The 24333-nt window shown below is 44.5% G+C and overlaps 1 protein-coding gene across 1 annotated transcript; it reads left to right on the top strand.

Annotated features, from left to right (window-relative positions):
- Positions 1 to 3929: 3929 nt before the first annotated feature.
- On the top strand, positions 3930 to 22819 carry LOC309415232 (tetraspanin-36-like; the record flags this gene model as incomplete). Its single annotated transcript, XM_082012686.1, has 7 exons — positions 3930 to 3989; positions 18086 to 18277; positions 19140 to 19214; positions 19686 to 19781; positions 20347 to 20499; positions 21218 to 21301; positions 22733 to 22819. The coding sequence occupies 7 exons, from the start codon at positions 3930 to 3932 to the stop codon at positions 22817 to 22819; spliced, it is 747 nt and encodes a 248-aa protein (XP_081868812.1).
- Positions 22820 to 24333: the final 1514 nt, after the last annotated feature.

The raw sequence follows: 24333 nt of genomic DNA, 5'->3' as shown, positions 1-24333 counted from the left end.
AAGAGCTAACCAGGCATCTTGTGGGATTTCATCGCCTACGTCCTGCCTGGCTGTCCTCAGGTTACCAGATCAGCATGTGGGGTAAGACCTGTGGCGTGGTCAAAATTCCCTTCCCAGCAAATCAGGGTCAATGGAGCAGAGCGTGAGGCTTGAAATTGCTGTAGTCACAGCTTCGGGGTCGGTGCAGAGTTGTCTGTAGAACCTACTCAGCAGAGTACTGAAGTATGGTAGAAATCAAAATTCTACATCTAGTGCTGCAGCAAGGTCTAAACTGCAAAGCCTCGCACCTGAGTGCTCCAGTGAATACAGCTGCCGGCTGATGGCTTTCTGCTGGCTTGGGAAGGAGAGCCGTGTAGAGTCCTTGCCTTCCTAATTGAACTCTGTGCAGGAACAACTTCCCTACTGTAAAAATGAGAAAATGCTAATATTTGGTCCTGGGAAAGACTTTTTTTTCACAACTGGGACAAGAACTGAGTGTGTAACCCAGCTGGAGTATTTAAAGAGGAACGGAAAGTATTTGAGTTTTTCAAACTTCACTTTTTGCTAATTTTGTGATCTCCATAGAAGACTATTTCAGTGGTTTTAGCTAAAAAGCTATCTCTGCTGACTGTAAACTTCCCTTCTTGTTATTTTTCCATAAGTATTTTGAAGAGACCCAAACCATTCTGAGACATGAGATCATGTCCTATGAAAGGTACTTCTGTGTCATCCTCACATGCCAACCACAGGAGACTGCTTTTCTCGCCCACTTGCACCACTGGTCACCAAAACATCTGGTGCAGTTGGCACCTGGCACAGCGGAAAGCAGGGGTAAAGGGTTAGAGTCAGTGGGAGAATGAGGGAAGGACAGATTATGCAGTGGTTTTATAAACTGATGGTTCTCAAAAGAGCTTTGTGTAATGGGCTTTATCCTAGATAACTTAAAAAGTGTTTCCAGCCATCTCAGAGCTGTTTGCAGTAAGGATTTTGGGAGAGCGGTAAGATGCTGGCTGGCTGAGAAAGGAGGAATATAGGCTCTATTTTTTTTTTTTTTTTTTTTTTTTAAGAAAAAGCTTGGAAATTATAAGCCAATTAATTAACTTCAGTTCCTGAGAAACAACATCAAAGTGCCCATGGAATAAGTAATTGGGAAATCATTCGTAAGCAGCTAGAAGAAAATACGTAGATGAATAACAGCCAATGTAGATTTGTCAAGGACAAATGTTTTCACTTTAATCTCATTTCCTTCTGTGATGGGTAACAGGTCTTGTGGGAAAAGGAGCAATAAATATCATATGATAAAGCTTTTATCACCTCCCTGCACTCCACAGCAGCTTCATCCCTGCTGCCTGTCAGAAGTGAACCCCAGCCTGTGGACAGTCACCCAAGGTTTGCTGTCACCTGCGCTTTTGCACCCGCTTCTCATGGGTTTTAATTTCAGTAATAACCTGGAGGAGAGAATAATTTAAATTTGGAGAGCACGTGGAGGTGGGGAGGGCTAGGACCAGGGTAGGGATGGAGTTTCCAAACAATCTTGAGGATTTGGAGGAAAGGGCTGAAAAATCAGATGTGGTGCAGAAAGGACAAGGGCAGGATTGCCCACCTGGGCAGGAATAATTGGGAGAAGCAGATGGGGAACAGCTGGCTTGGAAGCAGTTCCTTCGGCAGAAATAGATCTGCAGCAATAGATGATCACAAGCTGGAAGTGAGTCAGCAATGCCACGGCACTGCAGAAGAAGCCGGAAGGGTTCAGCGTCCTCTTCGTCACAGTTAAACCCTCTGGGAACACCCTACCCATTTTTAGGCACTTCACGAAAAATGGGGCTCAGTGGGAGAGAATGAGTTCTGGAAGATACCAGAGCTGACAATTTGTTTAGTCTAGTGTGAAGAAAACTAAAAAGAGATCTTTTCAGATACATGCGCTCATGTGCAGAAGGGAATTTTTATCTTTACATCATGCCTGGTGGATAGGGGAAAAAGTAAAGATCCTTTTCCTACCAAACGTTATGGCTTCCAGTGCAAACCGTTGAAGAAAATATGCAATAAATCAGTGGGAAACCTCTTCTTTTCCCTACATGTTTCCTAAACCAATTTCAGACTTAAAGCCAACCAACTCAGGCCGGGCAGAAGGTCCCAAGGTAGAGAGCAGCTCTGGAAACTGAGCCTCCTTTCTGTTATCATGTTAGATATTTGTAATTTCCTTTTTTCTCCATTCCTTTCCAAAGTTGACTGTGAAATTTCCAGCTTACCACTTTTAAAAAATCCTATGTTCAACAGGAATCTCTTGATTTTAAGAGTAATTTGGTGGGGAATGGTATGGAATATTGTAACTGGTGCTGTCTGAGATGGTTGGGATACATCTCCATGGGGACATCCTTCTTTTGGCAAGTTACTTTCTAGGCCACCTTTAATAAAAAATAGGCCATCATTGACTTTAATAACATTTTGCGTTGAAAGAAACAGCATAGAGGTGTTAACATTTTGATTAACAATGCTATTTCATTCTCATTGTGAAACTACCTTTATTTTATTTTTAAATAAAACAGAGAACTGACAAGCGACAAAAATGGAAACAGTATTTTGATATTAAAGAAAGATGGAGTTTGGTTGGCAAGGAGGTTTTTGGTTTTTTTTTTTTATTCCTTTACATTTCATTTCAAATGACACTTCAGAATTTGCCCTTTCATTCTCAAAGTATTTCCCCCAGATTACCAGTCATTCTTACAAAATTATGAAGATAAATGGTTTCCAGGTGATTTCCTTTCTTTATTAACACCACAGCCTGCCAGGCTGCAAGGAAGACCAAAAATGCTGATTTTTTTTGAAATGAAGAAATACTCTGCAATTATACATTCTGTTAGTATTTATTTGCTGCAGTAGAAATCATCACAGCAAATACAGGTTTGCTGGCAGGAGGAGCTCTGTCAGCAGGTCAGTGAGGTCTGACTTTGCGTCGATCTTTACTCTTAAAGGAGTAAAATTTTGTAAATTCTGTAAAATTTTAGTAAATTTTTTGTAAATTTTGTAAAAAAGGAGTGAATTTTGGAGATTAACTTCACCCTGCTTTCTCTGCCTGGGGATTTCTGTGATTTCAGCAGCCGGCTGCTTTTCAAAGCAGCTGTGGCTTAACTTCATGGGCTGCGGGCAGGGACTGTTTGTGATCTCCCTTTCCATGATTCCCGCTGGAGAGCTACTTCAGCACAACCCCTCCAAAATCCATATCCCCCAAAGGAAAGTGGCTCACATCTATTTTTACCAGGAGGGGGCAAAGATGGGAAATTTGTTATCGCTGCATCCGAGCGGAGAGTTGGGTTCAGCTCAGTCCAGGCTTGCCAGCGGTCATCTTTGCAAAACAAACCCCTGGCTGCCGGCCCTACACCTTTGGCTTGTTTTTAAAAGCACGAGGCTCAGTTTATGGAAATAAAGCAACGTTTGCAGCCTTCTACAGTCACCAAATTCAAATCTCTTTCCTGTGGGTGCTCAGCCTCACATTTCAGTGGTCAGGACGTACTGGTGAGTGTCCAAACCGACGTCGTAGCTGTAACTCCTACTGTTCGTGGTGCGTCTGATTGAAAAGATGGGCATGACACAGTGCCAAACCAAAAAGGCTGAGAAGTGCTGGATGAAGGGAGACGCTCAGCCGTGGGTTAGCAAGCCTGGCAGGCAGATTTGGTGGAAACCTTTTAGCCACAGTGAGAGCTTTTCACAAAATCTCAGTTTAACTGAGCCTGAAAGTTGCAGAAGTGAAAAAAAAAAACCCCACCAAAACCATGTTGAAGTCAACGCTAATTTGCTTTGACAGTTGTTCCCTGCCTCATTGGCCCCGGGGAAACACTGACGGCCTGCCCGTGGGTGGGAGGAGATGGGGCGGGCCCGGGGGCGGCCCCACGCGGGACCCAAAGCCCGTCCCTTGCTCTCCGGCCTCACAGCTGCTTCCTCTGCCCCACGATATGGATTGCGGTGTGATCACCTCCAAGACCGTGCTGCTGCTGCTGAGCCTCGCCTTCTGGGTATGTGCCGAGATGCTGGGACCCGCGGGGGTTACGTGGGGGTTGTGGTCCCGGGTGTGGGGTGCGATGAAGGGGTCTGGCAGAGGGAGACGGTGCTGTGGGACACAGCCGTGTTCTGGTTAGTTTACCACTGTGCAGGTGACTTGGTCATTTCTATAAGAAACCCTACGTGTATATTTTTAAAGAACAAAATTTGGGTTTTTAAGTTTCTGAGGAATTGGAGTTCAGGTGGTTTTTTGTGGTGTTTTTAATATAGTAGGGGTTTTTAGGAGTGTTTTTAAAGGTGTGTCGTTAAAGCAATCTGCAAGCTAATTTTGTACTTGGAAACAAATGGAGCTGCTTGGCTGCAGTGGGGTGAGGGCATGACACAGGGGCTGCCCTCCCAGTTTGGGGTGAGGAGTATTTGGGGGAGGAAAATGGCTGAGAACTTTGTTCCATCGATGTTTTGCTCCAGTTACACCTTTCCAAATATTTTCCTCAAGAATTACTTACAAGCAATAAAAAAAAAAAAAAAAAAAAGAGGGTGTGGTTGTGCCCCGTTGGTTTGGGGGCTCGGCGTCAGAGGCTCATGGCACAGTAGCCTTGTGACAGCGGGGCCTGGGGAAGGTGGCCGCTCAGACGAGCCGGTGATTATTCTGGTAACTAGTTTTGGGCTTTTCCCCTGCGCAGGGAAGTTTGCATAACCCCCTCCTCCCCGTCATCAGCCACGGACTTGGGTGCTGCTCTTGGAGAAAGAGCCTGCTTAAACCTCATGTGTGTCGGTAGCGTGATTTGGGCGTTCATATCTGCTTTGTAAGCTCTTTTGTATTTTGAAAACAGTGTTTTTACAGACAATGCTTTCCAGTGGTAGCCCAAGAGTGAGGGTTAGGAGCCGTGCGGCCCCGATTAGGGGTCCACATAGCAGCACCCCCCAGCTCTGCTTTTCCCCCATCACCCGTCTGAGAAGGGCTCAGTAATGAGGACTTTTCTGAAGCAAGGAAGAATTAAAGAGAAAAAACAGAGCCTTCCCAAAGAGAGAAGCTACATGGGGGGGGGGGAGATAATAAAATGGAAGTACTGTTTGAATTTACCCCCAAATTCTCATGGGGTGTCATGCCCTGTTTTGTAAATATGGGACTTGCCACTGGCTGCAGGGAGGAGCTTGTCCCCTTCCAGTCCCAGGCCTCTTTTAGGTGGGCTCAGCACAACTTACTGCTGCGTGTGTTCTGGGTAACTCTCGTGTCGCTAGCCTGAACAGTGCAGGAGGCCATGTTTACTGCTGCGCATCAAACTAACGTGAGCTCACCACGCATGTTTGTCGCATGGAGGTTTTTTGAAATACCTGCAGAGAAACATTGGAGCATCCCACTGTTTGTATGTGGAAGTCCCCTGAGCTTCAGTTCAGGCGTACCTCAGATTAGCATCATTGCTTGGCTTTTAAAAATCAAACAACAGCCTTATGTCCTCCTAGAAGTGTCTCCGGTACCTTTTCTTCTGCTGTTAGGGGAACTCTGTAGTCGTGATTGAAGCTATTTGGTCATCTCCATCCATGGACGATCAGTAATTATCCTTCTCCCTGTCTATAGCCTCTGAATTTGGGGTGACCCAGACCAACCCTTTGTTTTTTTTTTATCCTAGGAAGAGCAATGCAGCCCCAAAGCCTGTGGCATTTAGACGCTGCTGCCACCATTATGTGTGGTAATCGCATTCCTGCAGCAGAACTGCAGAACCTGGAATTCAGGTTTTAGGAGGGTGGGGAAGGAGGAACTGACTCTTTTATGCTCTTTCAGAACATTTTTAACAGTTGGGGCTCTACCAAGTACAAGGCTCCAGATCATTATAAAAACACAAGATTTGCAAAGACCATTAGACTTCTTCTCGGAGGAGTAATTTGTGCTCAAGCATTGCATGCTGCAAATCTTGCCCAGCTTGGAAATGATTGTGGAAAATAATTCACCACCTGCATGTTCAGCAGCCAGTGCAGTTATGGTGCTTTGACAAAGGTTATTGCCTTTTTAGGACATTTCTAAGCAATAAATCCTCTTTTGGATCTCTGATCACTATCATTGTGCGGGAGTGAAGAAAGGTTTTCTAGAATGACAAATAGAGGCTTTCTGAATGAGGTGAAAAAGCAACTTCTTTCTTACCCACCAGGCTCAGCATCATATCTGCAGGTCATTCTGCTACAGGGATGAGACTGGGGTGCTTTAGGTCTGCATAATTCCCACAAACAAGGCATTGACTGAAGCTGTTTTAACTACGCAGTTACCAAGGGTGGTGCTCCAAGCTGTGGGAGATCTGCCCACCTCCGATTTTGCTTTTTAGCACCTACTAATTAGGTCCAAGTGTGTGGTTATTTTGATAAATGGGTTTTGGCCTGTTCTAGGTGAAGATGGGATGCTGGTTTAACTCGGGTCACCTAAAAGAGGGAGAAGAAGGATCAGAGGAGAGACTGATGTTCTTGGCAATGTCTTGTGAAGGGACTTGGCTGGGCAGGATGCGATGATGCTCCTGAAAGGGGGGGAGGTGAAATGCTGGGGTTTACTTGCTGGTCTAAGGGAAGAAGCTGGGAATCTTAAAACTAGATGGAAGTTTCATGCTCTGATATTTCTGTATAATGTCATCTGAACACTTTCCCAGGTTGCTTCTAAACTCCCTTCTTTAATCCCAAAGCTGTGCTGCTGAATTCAGACATTAGCACCTTGTACCTGCCCACAGTCTCCTTCAGCTTCATTGGCACTGAACAGACCTCTGCTTCCAGAGAGGGTTTGGCATCCACCAGGATTCCTGGGGACTTCATCACCAAAAGGCTACTTTAAGTGTTGCTGCAGTAAAAATCTTGTTTGCCTGTGCTTCCCATTTGCTTTTTATCAGAGGTGGGCACATCCCCAGCCTTGCTTCACTCGCCCAACAGTAGAGAGAGGAGGATAAAGTAAGTTATTGCCTGGGTGGCTTTGGCAGGACTGGTGGATTGGAGAGAGCAGAATTTTATCTGTTGACAACAATGGGACTGTCCAAGGAGGAGGAGCCCAGGAGAGTGGTCCCAGCACTGGTCCCTGGCAGGGTGAGCTCTACCTGTGATCGATGAAGCCAGACTTGGATTTCCCCAGCCAATCCCTGGCTCCCTCTGTGCCCACACACACTTGGGGTGCGTTTGAGCCGATCACAGGTGGTTCAGGAGCTTTATTGACTCTTCAGAAACCCCAGCTGGGTTCTGTCTTTTTGCTAACAGGAGGTGTGAACTACAGTTTCTGGGTTGGGGTTTGACTCCAGCTGGTTGCAAGAGTTATCTGTTGACTGGAGAATAGAGAGGGGCTTTGCCTTCCCACCTGCTCCTTGTTGAGAATGTCCCAGCACTGCAAAGCTCATGGTGGCCAGCTATCCCCCTCCATGTCCCTCTTCCACCCTACATCAGGTGTTTTTTGCAAATATCTTTGTATTTGTGACCCAGGTGTTTCCAGTGACCACAAATCAAATATGTTGTGGGGTATTGGTGGTCATCTCTGCTTTGAGGAGATACTTGTGCTGGTCTGGACATCCTGGAGTATTTGTCTGTTTGGTCTGTGCTCCTTTGCCCTTGGTGCATCCAAGACTAAAACCTATTTGTTTTCAACCTTACAGTGGTTTGCTGAATGATGTGAAAGGGTGCGCTGGAAGCTCAAGCAATGACAATATTGCTGTGGTATCACTCTTAAACAATTTTTAGTAATTTGGAGGGATAAACATATACATAAAAAGTTCCTGCATCTGTGAATGCTTTGAAATCACTCATGCTGGTGATGAGTGGTTTGGGAATGCTCACTTTGAAGCCTCAGTCAGAGAGAAATCAGGATACTTAACAACTAAATGAAAAAAAAGACAATGAAGAGAAGAATTTTTAATCCCTTGATGGGATTAAAAATGTAGTGAATGGCAAGCTCGTGACACCCCAGCTAGAGTATTGCGTTCAGCTCTGGGGCCCCCAACATAAGGAGGACGTGGGCCTTGTTGGAGGAGGTCCAGAGGATGGACACAAAGATAGTCAGAGGGCTGGAACTCCTCTGCTGTGAGGACAGCCTGAAAGAGTTGGGGTTCTTCAGCCTGGAGAAGAGAAGGCTCCCAGGAGACCTTATTGCAGCCTGCCAGGACTTAAAGGGGGCTTAGGAGAAAGATCAGGACAGACTTTTTAGCAGGGCTTGTTGTGATAGGACAAGGGGTAATGGTTTTAAACTGAAGGAGGGTAAATTTAGACTAGATCTAAGGAAGAAGTTCTTCACTCTGAAGGTGATGAGGCACTGGAACAGGTTGTCCAGAGAAGCTGTGGATGCCCCATCCCTGGAAGTGTTCAAGGCCAGGCTGGATGGGGCTTTGAGTAACCTGGTCTAGTGGAAGGTGTCCCTGCCCATGGCAGGGGGGTTGGAACTAGATGATCTTTAAGGTCCCTTCCAACTCGAACCATTCTATGGTTCTATATTGGAGATTATTGGCGATAGAAACACATTTATTTTTATGGATGGAGGACTCCTTGAAGGAGTCATTAGAGGTCTGGGTGTCAGCAGCCCTGTGACATGTTTCTCACCTTTCCTCTATCTGTTCTTAGGCAAATCCTTAATCCTGCCTGTAGCTGCCTGCTGTGTGTGACGGTGAGGGTTAGGCAGCCCTCCAGGTTTTAACGCTCTGTGTGATACCTGATAGGAAGATGGAAGAGCCATGGAAGCTCTCCTCCCTGTTCTGGGTCAGGGAAACAATGCTGATGGGCTGCAAGGTCAGTCTGACTCCCAGCAGCATCTGTGGTGGAAAAAGCTGCTTAACCAAGAGCTTTTTTGTTTTGCCCTTTTTTTTTTTTTCTTTCAGCACAACCAGCAAGTAAAGCTGTGGTCATTCATCCACTTCTGAAGGGGCTTGGGACCAGCTTTCCCCCTGGGCTCCTTGTTTCTGTCCCTCTGATGGAGCCATGGTACTGGCTGGGTTCCCCTGGGACTGATGGGGTGATGAGCTGGGGAAGGCTGGGGGATGTCTTGACCCAGTGTGAGGAGGGTGGGAAGTGGTGAATTCGTTTCTAGTTCTGAACTCTTTGCTGAACAATGGGGGAAAAAACAGCCATGTGAGCCTGAATGGTCACTGGACAGGGCTGATGCCAGGGCTTGGTACTGGCCTTGGCCACTTTGGCATGTTCCACTTGAGCGTGCCTTGAAAGGGCAAAGTTCCTCCTAATTTTAAACTACTCCGCCCAAAATCAGGAAGCAGAACTTAACTGACTTTCAGGAAAATGTGCTTTACTGTATGCGTAGGGGCCTCTGACAAAATGAAAACTAAGATGTCGGTGCTGTGTGGTCAGGAAAGGGGAAGTGGTCAGATGGTGATGCAGATACAGTGTGAGAAACTTTACACTTTCCTGTGTGCTTCTGGGGATCGAGCTTCATCTGACTGTCCCCAACAGTCCCTGAGGCTGTGAAGAGGCTCCTGTTGGATGGCCAGGCTATAGATCTGGTCCTAAACACACTCTGGCCTCCTCGCGAGTCTCATTGTTTGCAGGTTTCCAAAACCAGAGGTTGTAGAAGTGCCCCTGATATTACTCCTGCTCGAGAGGACCCGTTTTGTCACCTCCTTGCAAGAAGTTCAGAGCTTGAGGAGACTTTATGCAGGGGGAATAGAAAGCAATTCGTTCTTGTAGTTGATGTATGAACTGGGCATTTCCTCCATTTTCCCCAAAAGCCTTGCACCAGCGAGCTGCTTTGCCGTGGAGCTGGCAAGATCCCTTTGTGTCAGGAGAATCCCAACCTGCGCTTTTCCTTACGGGAAGAAGCACACACCAGCCATGTGGCCACACCAGCCTGCTCTCCTGCTGCCTGTGTCCCTTCCCTTGTAGCTGGTGACAAGCAATATTTCAGGGCAGATTATGGAGGCATTTGCCCCATTACCACCTCGGAGAAGTTTCCCCAGGCTGTAGGATTAGCACTGTGGTCTAGGTGCACTTTGCTGTTTGGTTTGTAGCTCATGAGGTGGAAGTCACAGGATCTGGCGGCTGAGCCAGGAGCAGATTATTAAGGAACTAGGGTGGTTCTGAAGGCAAATATTGAACTAGAGGGTGTTTTGTGTCTGAACTGGCTGTTCAGATCAAAAACGGCATGGCAGCGGCTGATAAATCTATCTGTGCTCAGCCTGAAGTAATACTCACAGCAAGCTCTTGTGTCTGTATTTTGCGGGGGGGGAAGCTGAGAATAGGAGTGAAAAGGATGGTTCCGCTTTCTCCTAATAGCGATCCTGTTGTCCTCAGAGGTGTGTGAAGCTCCGTGATTTTGATTAGCAGCAGCACACTGACCCCAAGGTGGAAGTTTAAGCATTGGAAGTCGGAGTATTTGGGGGCAGGATTCCTTCCTTTGCTCTGCAAAGCCTTTGCTGGTGTGCAGTGTCTCCACAAGGACATCCCGCCACTAATGCTTTGTAGGATATGTGCTGGCTTTTAGGGAGGAGGGGAAAAAAACCCTGGAGTTAGGCTGGGGAAACAGAAGATGACATGCTTGGACAACTCTAAGGAGAACACTTATTTAACATAACTTGAAAACATACCAATTAAACCCAAAATCCCCTCTTGAGCTTGTGGGTTTCCAGCATGTAAAAAGTACAAGCAGATGTTGGTTTAAGTTTTTTGTTTTGGTTTGGGTTTTTTTTTCCCTGAAAGTGAGCAACGGTTTTTCAGAACCTTTTGGCTGCTGTTCATTGTTTTCCTTTGAGGAAGAAAAGGAAAAAGCAAGTGCTTCCCACCATACCTGCCGAGCAGCCCTGTGGTTTGTTTTGAAGGCAAGCGAAAACACGTGCCTTAGTTGTTAATCATGGCTGAATATTTAGATATAATGTTCTTTGAAGGGTCTCCCATGACTCTGTATAAGTAGGCTCAGCACAGTTTTGTTGGTTAGGTCCCACCTCTGTACTTCACATGAGGAGAGTGTGGTTTAAAGGTTTTGAAATGGAGGCTAATGACTGGCACGAGATCAGTGGTAAGTCTCTGCTCAGGCTGTTGGTGCTGCTGGCAGTCGAGGACAGCTTGCTAGGGGCTTTTTGCTCCAATCCAAAGCCAACTTGCTGAGTTCAGTATTTTTTTATTATTTTGCAAATCAATGTTTTTGCAACTTGAGAGTCTGAGGGAATACAGAAATGTGTGCGCTAGGTTTTTGTTGATTGCTTTTTTTTCCTAGTAGAAAAAAAGGGGGAAAGACTTGAAGCTGTGGGCTGAAGGAGCTGTAGGATGGTGGGGAGCAGAGCTGTGCTTGTCCTGGAAAGCAGCGTCGCAGATGGTGGGTACATTCTCTCCATAGCAGTTGTTGCCTGCATGGACTTCTGATGGGCACACTGGAGCCTGCTTGCTCCTCTGTGCCACAGGTTGGAGGGTCACATGCTGTCCTGGATGAAGCCAGATCACAAAAGTGTGGCAATAAATTGATTTATTGTTCAGAGAAATGAATACTGTAAGTGTGATAGGAAACGGTAGGGTTTTAAACCCGGGACAGGAAAAAGGAGAGGAATCTGTGCAAGTGGGATGGGATGTGCTGAGCTAGGGTTGCCCTAATTGCCGGGGAAAAAACAGCTCTGCCTCACGCCAAGGGAGACTGTCAGGTCTGGGGAGCTGCGTGATCCATATGGGCTAAATGAAGTTTTAAACAGGAGTTGTAAAGTAATTAAAGTGAGCATAAAATGAAGAAGGCTTTCTGGGAAGTGCTCAGTGCTTTTGTTGGATGTGAAGACAAAACATCAGCATCGGGCATTGAATTGGTTGAGGTGCTCTGACTTAAATAACTGCTATGCAAAGACACTGGTGAAAAGTGGTTTTCAAGCCTTAAAATTAACTAAAACACCTTGGTGAGCTGATTGTCTAATGAACAACTGGAAGGGAATGGTTCAGACAGTGTTTGTCTGGATATTGGTAGTTCTTCCAGTATGTATTTGTAGTAGTTGCTGCAGAAAATAACTGCTATTACTCTTTAAAGAGTATTATTAAAGAAGTTTGCTATTAATTATTACTATTAAATTAATTATTATTATTTATTACTAGTAAATAAGATTATTTACCCTATCTTTCTTTGCCCATAAAAAGTTAATGATATAGGACAAAAAGTCAAATCAGTCCAAGATTTGTCCTGTGGTAGATACTAGTGCTGCCCCTGGGAGAGCCGTGCCTGATGTGGGAGAAATGGCTTTTTTCAAGTCTCATTGTCTCAGTTCTTTTATTGTCTAGAGGATGCACCTTGCTGAACACACTTGTTTGGTGAATTTTCAATTTACCCCGTTCCTCCAGCTTTTCCTTTTAACAGTACAGCTTTGTTACTCTCTATTTAACTGACCAGCCTTTTAAAAAGAAAATACTATACTGGTTCACATTAACAGACCAAATGATCAAATCAACACTCTGAAATTGGTGCATGCTGGGAGAAACCATCAAAAAAAACCCCAATCCACAAAACCTCAAAACTACAAACACTGCTTTTTAATTTCATAGTGAGTAGTTTGGCTTGTTTACTGTACTGTGTTTAGGTTTGGTGGGAGGAGGAAAGAAGCCTGGACTGACAAACACAAATGTCTGTTCCCAGCCATCAAGTAAGGTCAACTTATCAAAACAAAGAAGGGAAGGTGGAAAAGTATCTGTTCTGCTTCACTGATAGATGCAAATTTTATATGTTGGTTTTTTTTTTCTTTTTCAGAGCAGTTGTATAGAGGGAAGTTTAAGGGGCCCCCTCTATGGCTGTAACACTGATAAGTGTTGTGAAGTATTTGCATGGCTGTAAGTCTCTCTAGAAGGGAGATGGTCATCAGCATATAAAAAATTCCCCTTCTGACAAGGGGACATGAGGTAAAAATCTTACTGTACTTTAAAAAAAAAAAAAAGTAAAATAATACTAAAATAATAAAATATTTTAAAATAATTTATATATATAAAATCTACTGTTTTCCAATGGCTGTCCTGTTCTGCATCAGTGAGGCAGCTCGGGCTCCTCATAGCCATCCAGTCCTATCCCCTTCTGTTCCACAGGCAAGATTGAATATTCACGGTGCTCTGTGTGTGTTACGTGGCTGGAGAGGGTTCTAGCTTCTATATGTTCCTGCAGCAGAGCACCGCTACATACCTGTGTTCCCGGCTCAGCCGGCTGGGCTAAGTGTCGAAGAGGTGGGTAAAGTCGGCTTGGTGAGTAACCCTGCCCAGGTCCTGCCCAAACATCAGCTTAGGAAAACCTGGTTGTTTTGCTTTGCTTTCTTTTTGCTCAACCCCAACAAGGTGTTCATTGCTTGCACTCAAACAGTTTAGGATCTCTGCTTTTTGTCAGAGGCATGGGATATGAAAAAGCAAGTCATTCTGGTGTTAGGTCCTTGAACAATGCGCGCTGTGGTGGGTGAGACAGCAGAGACGGCTGCAGCTTTGTTGCTCAGCTGTGAAAAGGGGCTTTCTTGCTTAATTTCCATGCCTCATCTTTTCAGCTTGTCTTCTGGCAACCATCAGCATTGTAAAGAAATACCAGCAGTATTTCCTGGAGCCCCAGTGAGTCAGCCAGGGATGTTTAGGAGGAAGGAGTAAGGTTAGGATGTTCTGCTTGCCGGCGGTGTAGCGCTCGCTGATGGAGCACTGCAACGTGCTGCCGGCGGTGTAGCGCTCGCTGATGGAGCACTGCAACGTGCAGGCAGCAATGCATCCCCACGGACCGGGTGAACTGGTTCTCCTGTATCAGCCTTGCGTCACTCCTTGGCCGCCCGCGCTGGGGTTTCTGCCAGTTACATTGGGCCAACCTCTTCTGTGCATTGCGTGATCCTATTCAGCGCTGAATTTTTCTGGAAGAAAACTTCTAAGCAGGAGACTAAAACAAAATTGTGAAGAACAATAACAGAACAATTTCTGGTGTGAATTTCTCACAATAATCCTGGCAACCTTGTATATAATTTTAGATGTGTTTGAGGTGTTTGACTAATCATGAAGAAGGAATTATTTGATCTCTTCCTCTCCAAAAGTAATTGCTTAACCTGGCCTTTGTATTTGTGAAAGTGTTTTTTGGTTTTGGAGTTTTTTTTGAAATCCAACAGAAAGCCGTTTAATCAGGCCTACTTTATATTTCTGACTTAACGGTCTGCCTTCAGTGCAAAGGCCACTTCTTGTTGTACTCTTCTAGAGAAGTTTCATCTTAGATCTAGGAATGGGCTGAAGGTTTTGCAGTGTTGGGGGGAAATCCCTCCACCATATTTTGAACTTAAGTACTGGGAAGGCTTAAGAGGAGAGCTTAGATTTATGTTCTGAAATATTTTTCTCCTGTGTTCTCAAAGTTTGGCTCTGGGACTCATCTGCGAAAATAAAACAGGGTACAGATTGTTACCTGAAATGCATTTCACTCCTGAGTGATCCTGCTCTTCAGGCTTTAAAATCTTCACTTTGAATTAAAAACCATGGGTGAAGTTGTGGCTGTATCTTAGTTTGTGAGGAAAAATCTGAACTCCCTTTAAGCCAGATCTTTACCCAATGTCTTTTATTTTTACCTCACTATGCTTCCTTTTTCTGCTTGGAAGCAGAAATTCAGAAATTACAATAGACCTCTTGCTAGCTGTGTTTTGTCTCTGACCAGAACCTGGGCAATCCTGAATGTTGCAATAAAACCTGCTGTGATAATGCCAGTCTCTATTTGCATTGATAAAGATTGGGCAAGACTCTCCTTGAACTCAACACTGGACCCTCTGATATTGGCTTATTGTTGTGGAGCTTTGCTAATCCTGGCTTTATAGGATTTCTGTGAACTGGCTTCACAGTTCTCTCTTTTTTTTTAAATTTGTGGTAACCCTTTACTAGCAACAAGTTTTTTCTTGGTTTCCCACAACTGGTCCATCTTTAGCATTTCCTGTGCGTGCTTCCTTTGCATTGTGTGTTGAGCATGCTGAAAATAAGTAGAAAACCGAGCATATAGACAGATGAAGAATGTGTCGGTTGTCTAAATCGCTTGCAGAAGTATAATGGAAATATTGGAGGATTCTTTTGTGTAAAACACCCTATGGGAAGACTAAATTATGATGCAGATGGTCTTTGGACCGTCTTCAGATGTACAGAACACTTGCAAAGGCTGGGACTAGAGTTACGCAAAAGAACAGGGCTCTGAATATGACAAACGATTAACTTTGCACTTAGTTAATGTGTAAAAGTTAATGTGCAAAGTCACAAGGCTGTTGCATTATGCTTTGACATGGCATCACCGCTGAATGCAGATGACTCATTAGCTTGCCAAAACCACGGTTTATGCCTTTTTGTACCCCGGCTATTCAGTCTGTGCTTCTGCCTTTCCTGCAGTAAAGTCACCCCTGCTCCATTTCCCCAGGGGCTGCCTTCCTCCATCACCAGCCTTTCGGAGGGTCTCGCAGTCCTTCTGGTTTTCTCCTGGGGCTGTGGGCACTCAGCAGTTGATGACAACTGTGGTGGGACGTCCCAGCCTGGGTGCTGAGCTGCACCAAAGGCTGATGGCCTCAGGAAGAACGTGCATATTAGTGGCTGTGCCCAGATGCAAGCGCTCAGTTTAAAAGTGCACATGCAGGAGGCTTCGTGCTGCTAGTGGCCAGCTCCACCTTTTGGTTTGGGGTGACTGCCCAGGAGTAGTTTCTCTTGTCTGGAATGTGTAAAGCTATAACTCGGCTCTGTGTTAGGTTTGTGGTGATGGCAGCAGCAGAAGGACCAAGGATGAGGTGATTTTTTTGGGGGGGGTACAAGCGCAGTGGCTGAGAGCATTGCCATGTTCTGTCTGTATTCATGGTGGAGGGTTATAACTTGGTGCATGCTGAGGAGTCATGGAGTGCCTGCCTGAAATTTCCCAAAACCCTGAGAAACTAGAACACCATTGCTCTCCAGGCATACCTGTGTTTACCAGGAAGGCTTCAAAACCCAGCAACAAATGCAGTCAGGGGTTACAGTCAGGACGGGATGACTACAGAGGTAACTGTGGCATTATTCAGGTAATGCTTTTAGCCATGTACAGTGCTAAGTAGGCAAAAGTTTTTAAGTCAACCCACAGCATCATGCTGTTCCTGCTGTGGTCACTTGGATGTTTCCCTATGGCTTTCACAGGAGCAGGGGCCAAACTCTGAACCGTTTTAGGAACTGCAGGAGCTGCTTTCAGAGCTGGTGCTGGCCCAGCTGAGCAGAGCACTTCTGTGGTTAATAAAAGCCCTTGCATACCCTGTCTTGAATCTGCATTGTTTTCACTGGGTTTGGAGCCAACGTGGACAATCACGGTACTCGATAGTCATAGAAAATATTAGAAATAAAGGATACATTGGGCAAATCCTGTCATCCCATTTTCTCCATGATGATGGATACTCAGCCCAGGAGCATTGCTTCCTTCTCCATGGCTGTCCTTGCCCAGATGATGCCATTCCAGGATGGAGAATCGATGGACAGTCGCACGTGCATCCAGCTTTCCAGGCCAGAAATATGGGATGCACTTTTTGAGTCATACGCCATGTTCTTTGTGCAGTTGAAGGCAAGGCAGGATGGAGGTGCAGCATCCCTAGCCCCATCTTTACTGCTGCTACTGCTCCAGGGGCTTTTCCTGTCCCACTTTCAGTACAAGAGCATCATGTTGGAGGAAGGAAGAGGTGAGGCTGCTCACAGTGGTGAATTGAAAAGGCATTGGTGCCCTTTGAGCTCAAGTGGTCTCATCCTTTCTCTGCATCCCTAAAAAGGGGTGGGAGGAAGAAGCTGCACACCTGCAAATCATGGGAAAGAGATTTTCCTCAATGAGAAGAAAGGTTAAAGGAAGTTTTAGGAACTGCTTTAATCATTAGCACCACCTGAAAATCCAATGCATGTGGAGAAGGAAAAAAAAAAAACAAACCTCTCAAGAATTTGTGATCCTGTTCCTTTTCCTGGTGTCTCACATTGTAGAGGACCTGCTGTATCTGAGTCCCAGTACAGCAGGATCTTGCATGATGCATGCTAAATGTCTCTGATCCTGGTTTCATCACTTGATGCATCTGATCCCATACAGATAGTACGGGAGGTACTTCCTGAACACTGCATGTACTTTGAGGTACAGGCAGTGTCCAGGAATGCGAGAGTGGTATGGGATGAGAGCTGTCTGAAATGAAGGATGTCCCCTGGACTGGGAGGTAATTGAAGGGCAGCCACCAGACCTGGCTGCAGGGGAAGGAGCCAAACAAGGTAAAGGAATTAGCAAGTCCTAGCTCCAGTGTGAGGAGTCTTTGATTTAATTAAAACGTACAGCACTGGGGGAAGTAATGAACTGCATGTAAGCTGCATGATGAAATTCAGCTGTAGCCTGTTGAAAACAAACAGACTCGTTTCCCTCGAGTTTCCAGAACGTGAGTATGGACAGTGCTTCATTTTACAGGCGTCGTCTTGTGCTGCAGGATTATAGAGGGTGGATGAGCTGTTGTAGCTCTTGAAAGAATTTTCTTTATGCCATTGGTGAGGCATTGGCAAGGCACTGCTGAGTCTGTCGGTGTTATTTCCAGGGCTGTACCCAGTTCTGTGGATAAAAGCCATTGATCTCCAGGACTGGTAGTTTGGCAGCTGTCACTGGTGCACTGTATGTTGGCCTCAACTGGCAAAACATCTGTTTGAAGGAGAGTTTATTTTGGAGGATGCAGAAATCTGTTTCCTCCAGGAAACAGGACAAGGAGGGACTGTGTTTTGCTGAGATCAGGAACATTTGTGCCTGTCTTAGTGGTTAATGCTCTTGTAAGAGTGGAAAGGATGATGTTTTTCTCAAAAAAAGAAAGAGCCCCAAACCAACAACCCACCCTTGTGGTGATCATCTTAAAAGCTGATTGCTGCAAATGCAGCACGGGCTAGCATGTATAGGATGTAGGTGACCTCGGGTAGGCAGCGTGAGCTTGGCCTTCTGCAGAGGCACTGGCTGCACATCGATAAGCTGCCGTGTTTCAGCTCACCTAGAGGAGTGATTCATGGGAATTGAATTCTGTCTTCTCTGTGCTAGTGTTTGAATGGGTAACTAGTTTCAACTGCAGCTTTTTTGTCTTCCCTAGATCTTTGCATACCATAGTTATTACTTACAAAGTTGAAAAAAAAAAAAAAAGTCTGTATTTACTTTCCTGGGCAGATGCATAATAAATAAACTGCTAATAACTTTATTGCATTTCAGGCAGCAGCAGCTGGTCTCAGCTATGTTGGAGGATATGTTATTAACACCTACAAGAGCTACGACAACTTTCTGCAGGACAAGTATGCTCTGTTGCCAGCCGTGATCATTATTTGCGTTGCTGTGGTAATGTTCATCATTGGGTTGATCGGCTGCTGTGCCACCTTCCGAGAGTCTCGAGTTGGCCTAGGGCTGGTAAGCGTTGCATGTTCTTGCATGTCCTCTTCTTCACCCTGTTGCATGGTATGGTAGGTGCTACATTAGACCTTCTCAGCGTGCACAGAACAGAAAATAAAAGATTATTTTGAAATGTACTGCTGAAGCACTGCTCCTTTGTGGGAGTTACGTACTGCTGTGAGGCACTGATTAATGGTTAGTGAGGCGCAGGCTAAATTATTAGTTGCACTGCCTTGTACAGACAAATACCTGCAGTCATGGGCAGTGTCATGACTCTGCCTCAAGCTAGCTTGCTGGAGATGAGTGTGGATAGTAGCAGGTTTTGAGAAGCAAGGTTTTTGGGAGGGAGCAGGAGATGGGAATTTCCAAACCAAGCAAAATGGATTTTTTTTTTTTTTCTTTCTGATGACTTTAGTTCTCTGAATCCTGAAAGTATGCCTCAACTACTTCTAGAATGACTTTTAAAAATAAGCCAGAAAAGTTCACATTGAGTAACTCTGGGCCCCCAACTCATGCCTTGAAGGTGATGTGAGCTCAACAAACAGTGCCCAACGTACCTAATTCAGCTGTTGATTTATCTGTGCAGTCTCCTGTTTGGCAGCCACCTTGTGAAGTGTTTCATAAGCTCTTCATACAGATCGCATCATGGCAGTGTTCAGGTGACTGCCTACATTGGGCACAGATCCCATGGAACCACAGTCATAGTCCCAGCCATGCACAGTAGTCTTCTATTCTAAATTATTTTCTGGAAACTATTTTGATTGGAGAAGCAACAACAGATAACAATAACTTACCCATCACTTTAATTTATAGTGGTAATGTATTACTGAATCCAAATGCTGTGCAATTCTTCCTTACAATCTCTCTCTCTTAATTTCAGTTCTTGGCCATTATCCTGGTTATCTTTATTGCAGAAGTATCTGCTTTTGTCCTGGGATTTGTTTACAGGGAAAAGGTAAGCAAAGAAGTAGCATCTCTATACTAACTTAAAAGTACAGAATAGATCTTGCCTTGTTAGAGCATTCCAGTATATCCGGTTTTCTTGCACTTCATCCCCTATCCTGCAATCTGCAGGGCAAGTAGCAATGGGGATGTTACCATCCAGTATGTGGATCAGTCTTTGTCGGCAACATGGTGAATACATAAAGTACCTGGCAGGCATCACAATGATCTCTAAGTTGGATTAAACAGTTGCTGATGCTCACAAAGGGGGGCCCTTCCATCAGGGGAGGGAAGCTTTTATCCAGGACCATGATACTGGTTAAGTGCTACTTGCATTTATTCTAAAACGTTGCTTGATTTTCTTCCCCCCGCCACCTCCCCCCCGCCCCGACTTGATTGGGGTACAAATCTTTTGCAGTTTCCACTAGATAAAATTCTTAGCTCTCATGTAAAAACAATATGTATTTTTTTCCTCTCTAAATAGGTAAAAACTGATGTGCAAGGCACAATGCGCTCAGTCTTTGAGAAGTATGATGGAAAAAATCCAGAGTCTACTGTTGTGGACTATTTGCAAGAACAGGTAAGAAAACATTTAAATTGTCCTGAGAATTACTTAAAAAAGAACAGTTGCATCCTAAACAAGGAATTTGGTCTGGGAAGGGAGGGGAGGAGGGTCAGTATGGTTGTATCCTAGAACTCTGCACTGCAGCAGTGTTTAGTGTCTGATTGTCCAAGGCAATTGAGGGTGCTTCCTACTTTGCAGAGTTGGCCTTTTCAGGCTCCTGGTGTGAAGCTCATGTAAATGATCTTGTTGATACAAGTGGCCTTTGGATCAGACCAGATGAGTACATAGGAGTACCTGCTGTTGAGAATCCATAAAATAGAAAGAAGACAGAATACTCTATCTTGCAGCCTGTCCCTTCAATATTAGAGCTTTCACAAAGAATAAACTAATGAGGTAATAGTGTATGAAGGGAAGCTGATCTATTATATCTACTACTGTTTTCCTGAAATACTGCTACTTGTAAATCTGCTGCATACTGCGGGCAGCTCATGCCCAGTATGCGTAAGCAAGGTTTAACTCAGCATTACCATTTAGGTTCATATATATTCATACACTCCTGTAACTATCCTGTGTTTGGCAGCTTCATTGTTGTGGGGTAAAGAACTACAGTGACTGGACAACTACACAGTGGTTTAATTCTACCGGTAACAACAGCGTCCCTCTGAGCTGCTGCAGGCAAGATATGAAGAACTGCACAGGGCATCTGGACCAGCCCCAGGAGCTCAATACACGGGTGAGGATAAAGGGCACAGTTTCACAGCTGGGCCATGATTGTTCTCAGCCAGCCAGAAACAATGAGAAGAGCACCTTAGACAGGGTTTAGGGATAACTTCATCCAATTCTTTTCAGCAATTTGTCCCCCAAACCCTTTTCTCCCCATGGTTTTTCTCTAACTTCCTTCTTGTATTATTCTATAAAAGCTCCTAGAAGATGAAGGAGAGGCACCAGTCTGGATGTTTGGTCTTGTCTGTTGGCTGGTAACAGTCCTCCATTTCACGTTGCTACAGAACAACATGACAAGGCCAGAGCGCTAGCTATGGGCACGTAGTTGCTCCAGCAGATCTGGGGTAGGGGAAGAGACTCTTCTAGGATTGACCATGAATCTAGAGAATTGCATACCAGGTCCTTCAGTCTGGGCCACAAGCCTGTAATTGAATTTTATTGATACCAGTGCCGGTCTTCCCAGCTCTGAGTTTTGGGCACTTTAAGTGACCTGAGCCAGAGGAGATTCCGAGAAGCAGCAAATGTCAGTGCCTCTTCCCAAGCAAGAGGTGAACAACAAGCCATTAGGTCTGGAAGACAAGAATGGAAGCCCTCAGGTCTGCAGTGGTTGGTTAGACAGGCCTTACAAGGTCCTGCTTCCTTTTAAGTGTTGGGGGGGGAAAAAAGCCAAAAAACATCCAGCTGAATAACATTATTTGATTTGTTTTCACCCATCTCTTTCATGGCAGGGCTGTGCAGAGGAGCTGGAGTCTGGGCTGCAGAGCGTTATCAGCTATGCCATGCTTGTAATCCTGGGGTTTGCCATTGTAAAGGTAAAGGTTTTGTCTCTTCCCTCATGGAAAATAATACTGTTTATACTTTAATCCTGGGGCTTTTTCTTCTACCACATCCTATTAGCCTGCAGCCTTTTTCTGGCTCTGAAGGAGACCCAGTTTACTGCTTCCAGTTCCTTGCTTGTTTTCTTCCAACTTTCTCCATTTTGTCTGCACAATAAGGGGAGGAATCCAGAAAGCTAGTAGGGGATTTGGGATGGCAAGTCAATGGAGAACCCATCTTTGTTGTTTGCTGGGAAGTATGAAAAGCTGCGTGTGCTAAAAGGCCTGGATCTAGAATTCGTTATTAAAACAACCAGCTTTTCTGTATTTAGCTGGGTTTTAAAAAATTGCTCATCGAAGTCTTGGTTTTATATATAACCCAATGAATAGTCCTGTTCTTGGAGACCTGGAATCAAACTGGACTAGATATATGACTAGGAATGAAAACAGCAGGGCTATTTAGACTCATGAGACTGAATTAAGCGAAATGTGAAACCCGATCATTGTGTTGGTAAAAATTAGATTTGAAAAGCCCTGATGTAAAACTCCTTGCAGTTGGCACACTGCAGAAATGCCTATGCAACTTTGTGAAGATTTGACCCATAAATTTTAGCCTGGTGATTTGTCATTGTTCCCTGCACCGGTTCTCCAAGATTAGTAACCTGTTCCTTGTTGACTGAGATTTGAACCATTTAATAACAGCAAAGTGTTTTTTTGCTTTGACTGTCCTCTCTCTATAAAAGAGTGTCTTGAGCTGTTGCAGAACACTTACTGTTTAACATCCTACTTCTGAACTCAATGCAGAAGCCAAAGTCTGTCCAGATGTTACCTCAGGACTGACTGAGGTTTGACTTAGTTAAACTTTCCTTTTCTTAATTTTGGCCCTAGCAGAGGGCTGATTGTTTACAGCATGTGATCTCATGGGCTTAAATGTCTCAGCGACATAATTTCCATCATTGCCCTTCCTTCTATAAAAGTGATGAGTTCTACCCTCCCATTACATGTCCGTTACTATTTGTGATGAACCCTTCCATCACGGTATCTCCTGTGATCACCTCCAAAGATTGCCTTAGCATATTCTGCACTGACTTTATTTGCATATTTTTATATGCTTAAGTATTTTGCAGAACTAATTTTAAGTCCAGAATAATCCCATGCTTTCACTGAAATTTTTCCCACAGTAAGATAACTCGGGATTAATGTGGATGTGTAAATTAATGGGAAAAACCAGGGAGGAAGAAGTTGAGCTGCAATTATTATTGAAAAATGATACGCAGAAATTATCTTTCTGTAGATGTGTTTTTAATATGCAAGGAATGTCCCTGCTATGATGGACGTAAAAAGTCTAATGAACATATAGGTGTTGGGTCTGATGACTGAAACAAAATATAGCAGAACTAAATCTCTTGTGCACTCTCTCTTTTTCAGTTCTTTGGCATGCTGAGCGTCTGTGTGCTTACTTGCAAGAGAGAAGACAGTGGATATCAGCCTCTTTACTCAGGGGTGTTTGCTTAATAAAATGCAAAGATGACTTTTTTTGCTTCCTGATGATAAAGTAGACTTGTAAAGCTGAATGCTAAAGGACAATTTATGACCTTCTTGATAAATATTTTGTTTTCTGTACATGAAATGGAAAGAACAATGTGTATTGAAACTGCCATTTCGTATCACCCACAAGAAACTTTCCCAAGTCAATGTGCAGGGCCCTGCAGTACTGTAGCCTGACCTTGCATACCCCAGCTTTCTGTAAGGTTATTGTAGATTTGGGTTTGTGACTTTAGGTAGCACCAAATGGATTCCAGAAGGAATCTTACTTTTGCAGTTCTTTCCTCTACCCTCGAAACATGCAGAGGAAACATTATTTTTAATCACTAAACTGATTGAGACCGCAGGAGGGGTTTCAGTTGTCTGCACAAATATCAGATCATTCCCATGGTGTGGTTAAACAGCAGAAGAAACTTTTGAATGCCAAGTTCAAATATTCTGCATAAGCATGGGGAGCTATGTTTCCTCTGTATCTGATGGTGTTTCTATTTTTTTTCCTCCTTCTTAATGGTTATGTGTTATAATTCAGGTTAGTGCAGAGGTTGTTAGTGAAGACAACCCCGTGTTTAAAGTCTAGAACAGACATTTGAGTTGTTTTTTGAAGCAGCTAGCAAATGTGAACAACTCCAGGCTAGGAGAGGGCATGTCTTCTGAGCTTTTGGGCTTGGGACATCTCTCTTTGGCTGTTTTTTTTTGTTCTGTGTTTTGGTTGGGTTTTTTTCTTTTAAATTATTATTTGACATGAAAAATTGCTTATGAAGCAGGGCTTTTGAAAAGTTTTTTCCTCCTTTTACTGATGCTTTTGTGGTTTGTCTAAAAGACAGACTCCGTCTCTCTGTTTAATGTAGAAGTTGCGAGAGTTGTGCAGACGAGTAGAGGCTGGAAGATGGGAGCCGCAGGAGGTGCTCGCTCGGTGTGGTTGTGTAGATGGGACTGCTGGACGGGTTAGTGCAGCCGTCCCTGCGCCACTGAAGGGCTGGTCGTGTTTCACCCGCAAAAACGTTACGACGATGCGTTCTTGTACCGAGCAATTTCAATAACCTGTTGCCTGGAGGCATCATGCGACTCCCCGTTTGCTGGTTTTCCTTTCTCCTTAAAGGTCTGCTGAATGCTGTCTTGGATTGCATCACTGCATTGAAAGTGGTCCTTCTTTAACTCTGTTGTACGTTAATCTGTTTCTCAGTTCTTTAGGGCTTTTTTTGTTGTTTTTAGAGTTGGGGAGGGAGGGAACTACGAGCTGTCCTTTATTAGAGAATTGGGGAAAAGTGACAGTTTTTGCTTATTTTTTCTCTGGACAGATAAGCAGTCTGTCCTTAGCAATAAACCTTTGTATCTGTAGCTAATTAGAAAAATTTAGTTTGGGGTAAGTGTAAGCTGTTTGTTTATCCCCCCCCCCCGCCCCCGCCCCCAAGAAGAAAGCAGTAGGTGGTGATGATGATATGTAGGAGACATAGCAGTACGAGTACCTTTATGTTGGAAAGTGA

This window comes from Phaethon aethereus (assembly GCF_964289735.1).
Source record: "Phaethon aethereus genome assembly, chromosome: W".
In the NCBI taxonomy this organism is placed as follows: domain Eukaryota; kingdom Metazoa; phylum Chordata; class Aves; order Phaethontiformes; family Phaethontidae; genus Phaethon; species Phaethon aethereus.
The sequence above is the reverse complement of the archived record's forward strand: the minus strand, read 5'-3'. Positions and strand labels throughout refer to the sequence as shown.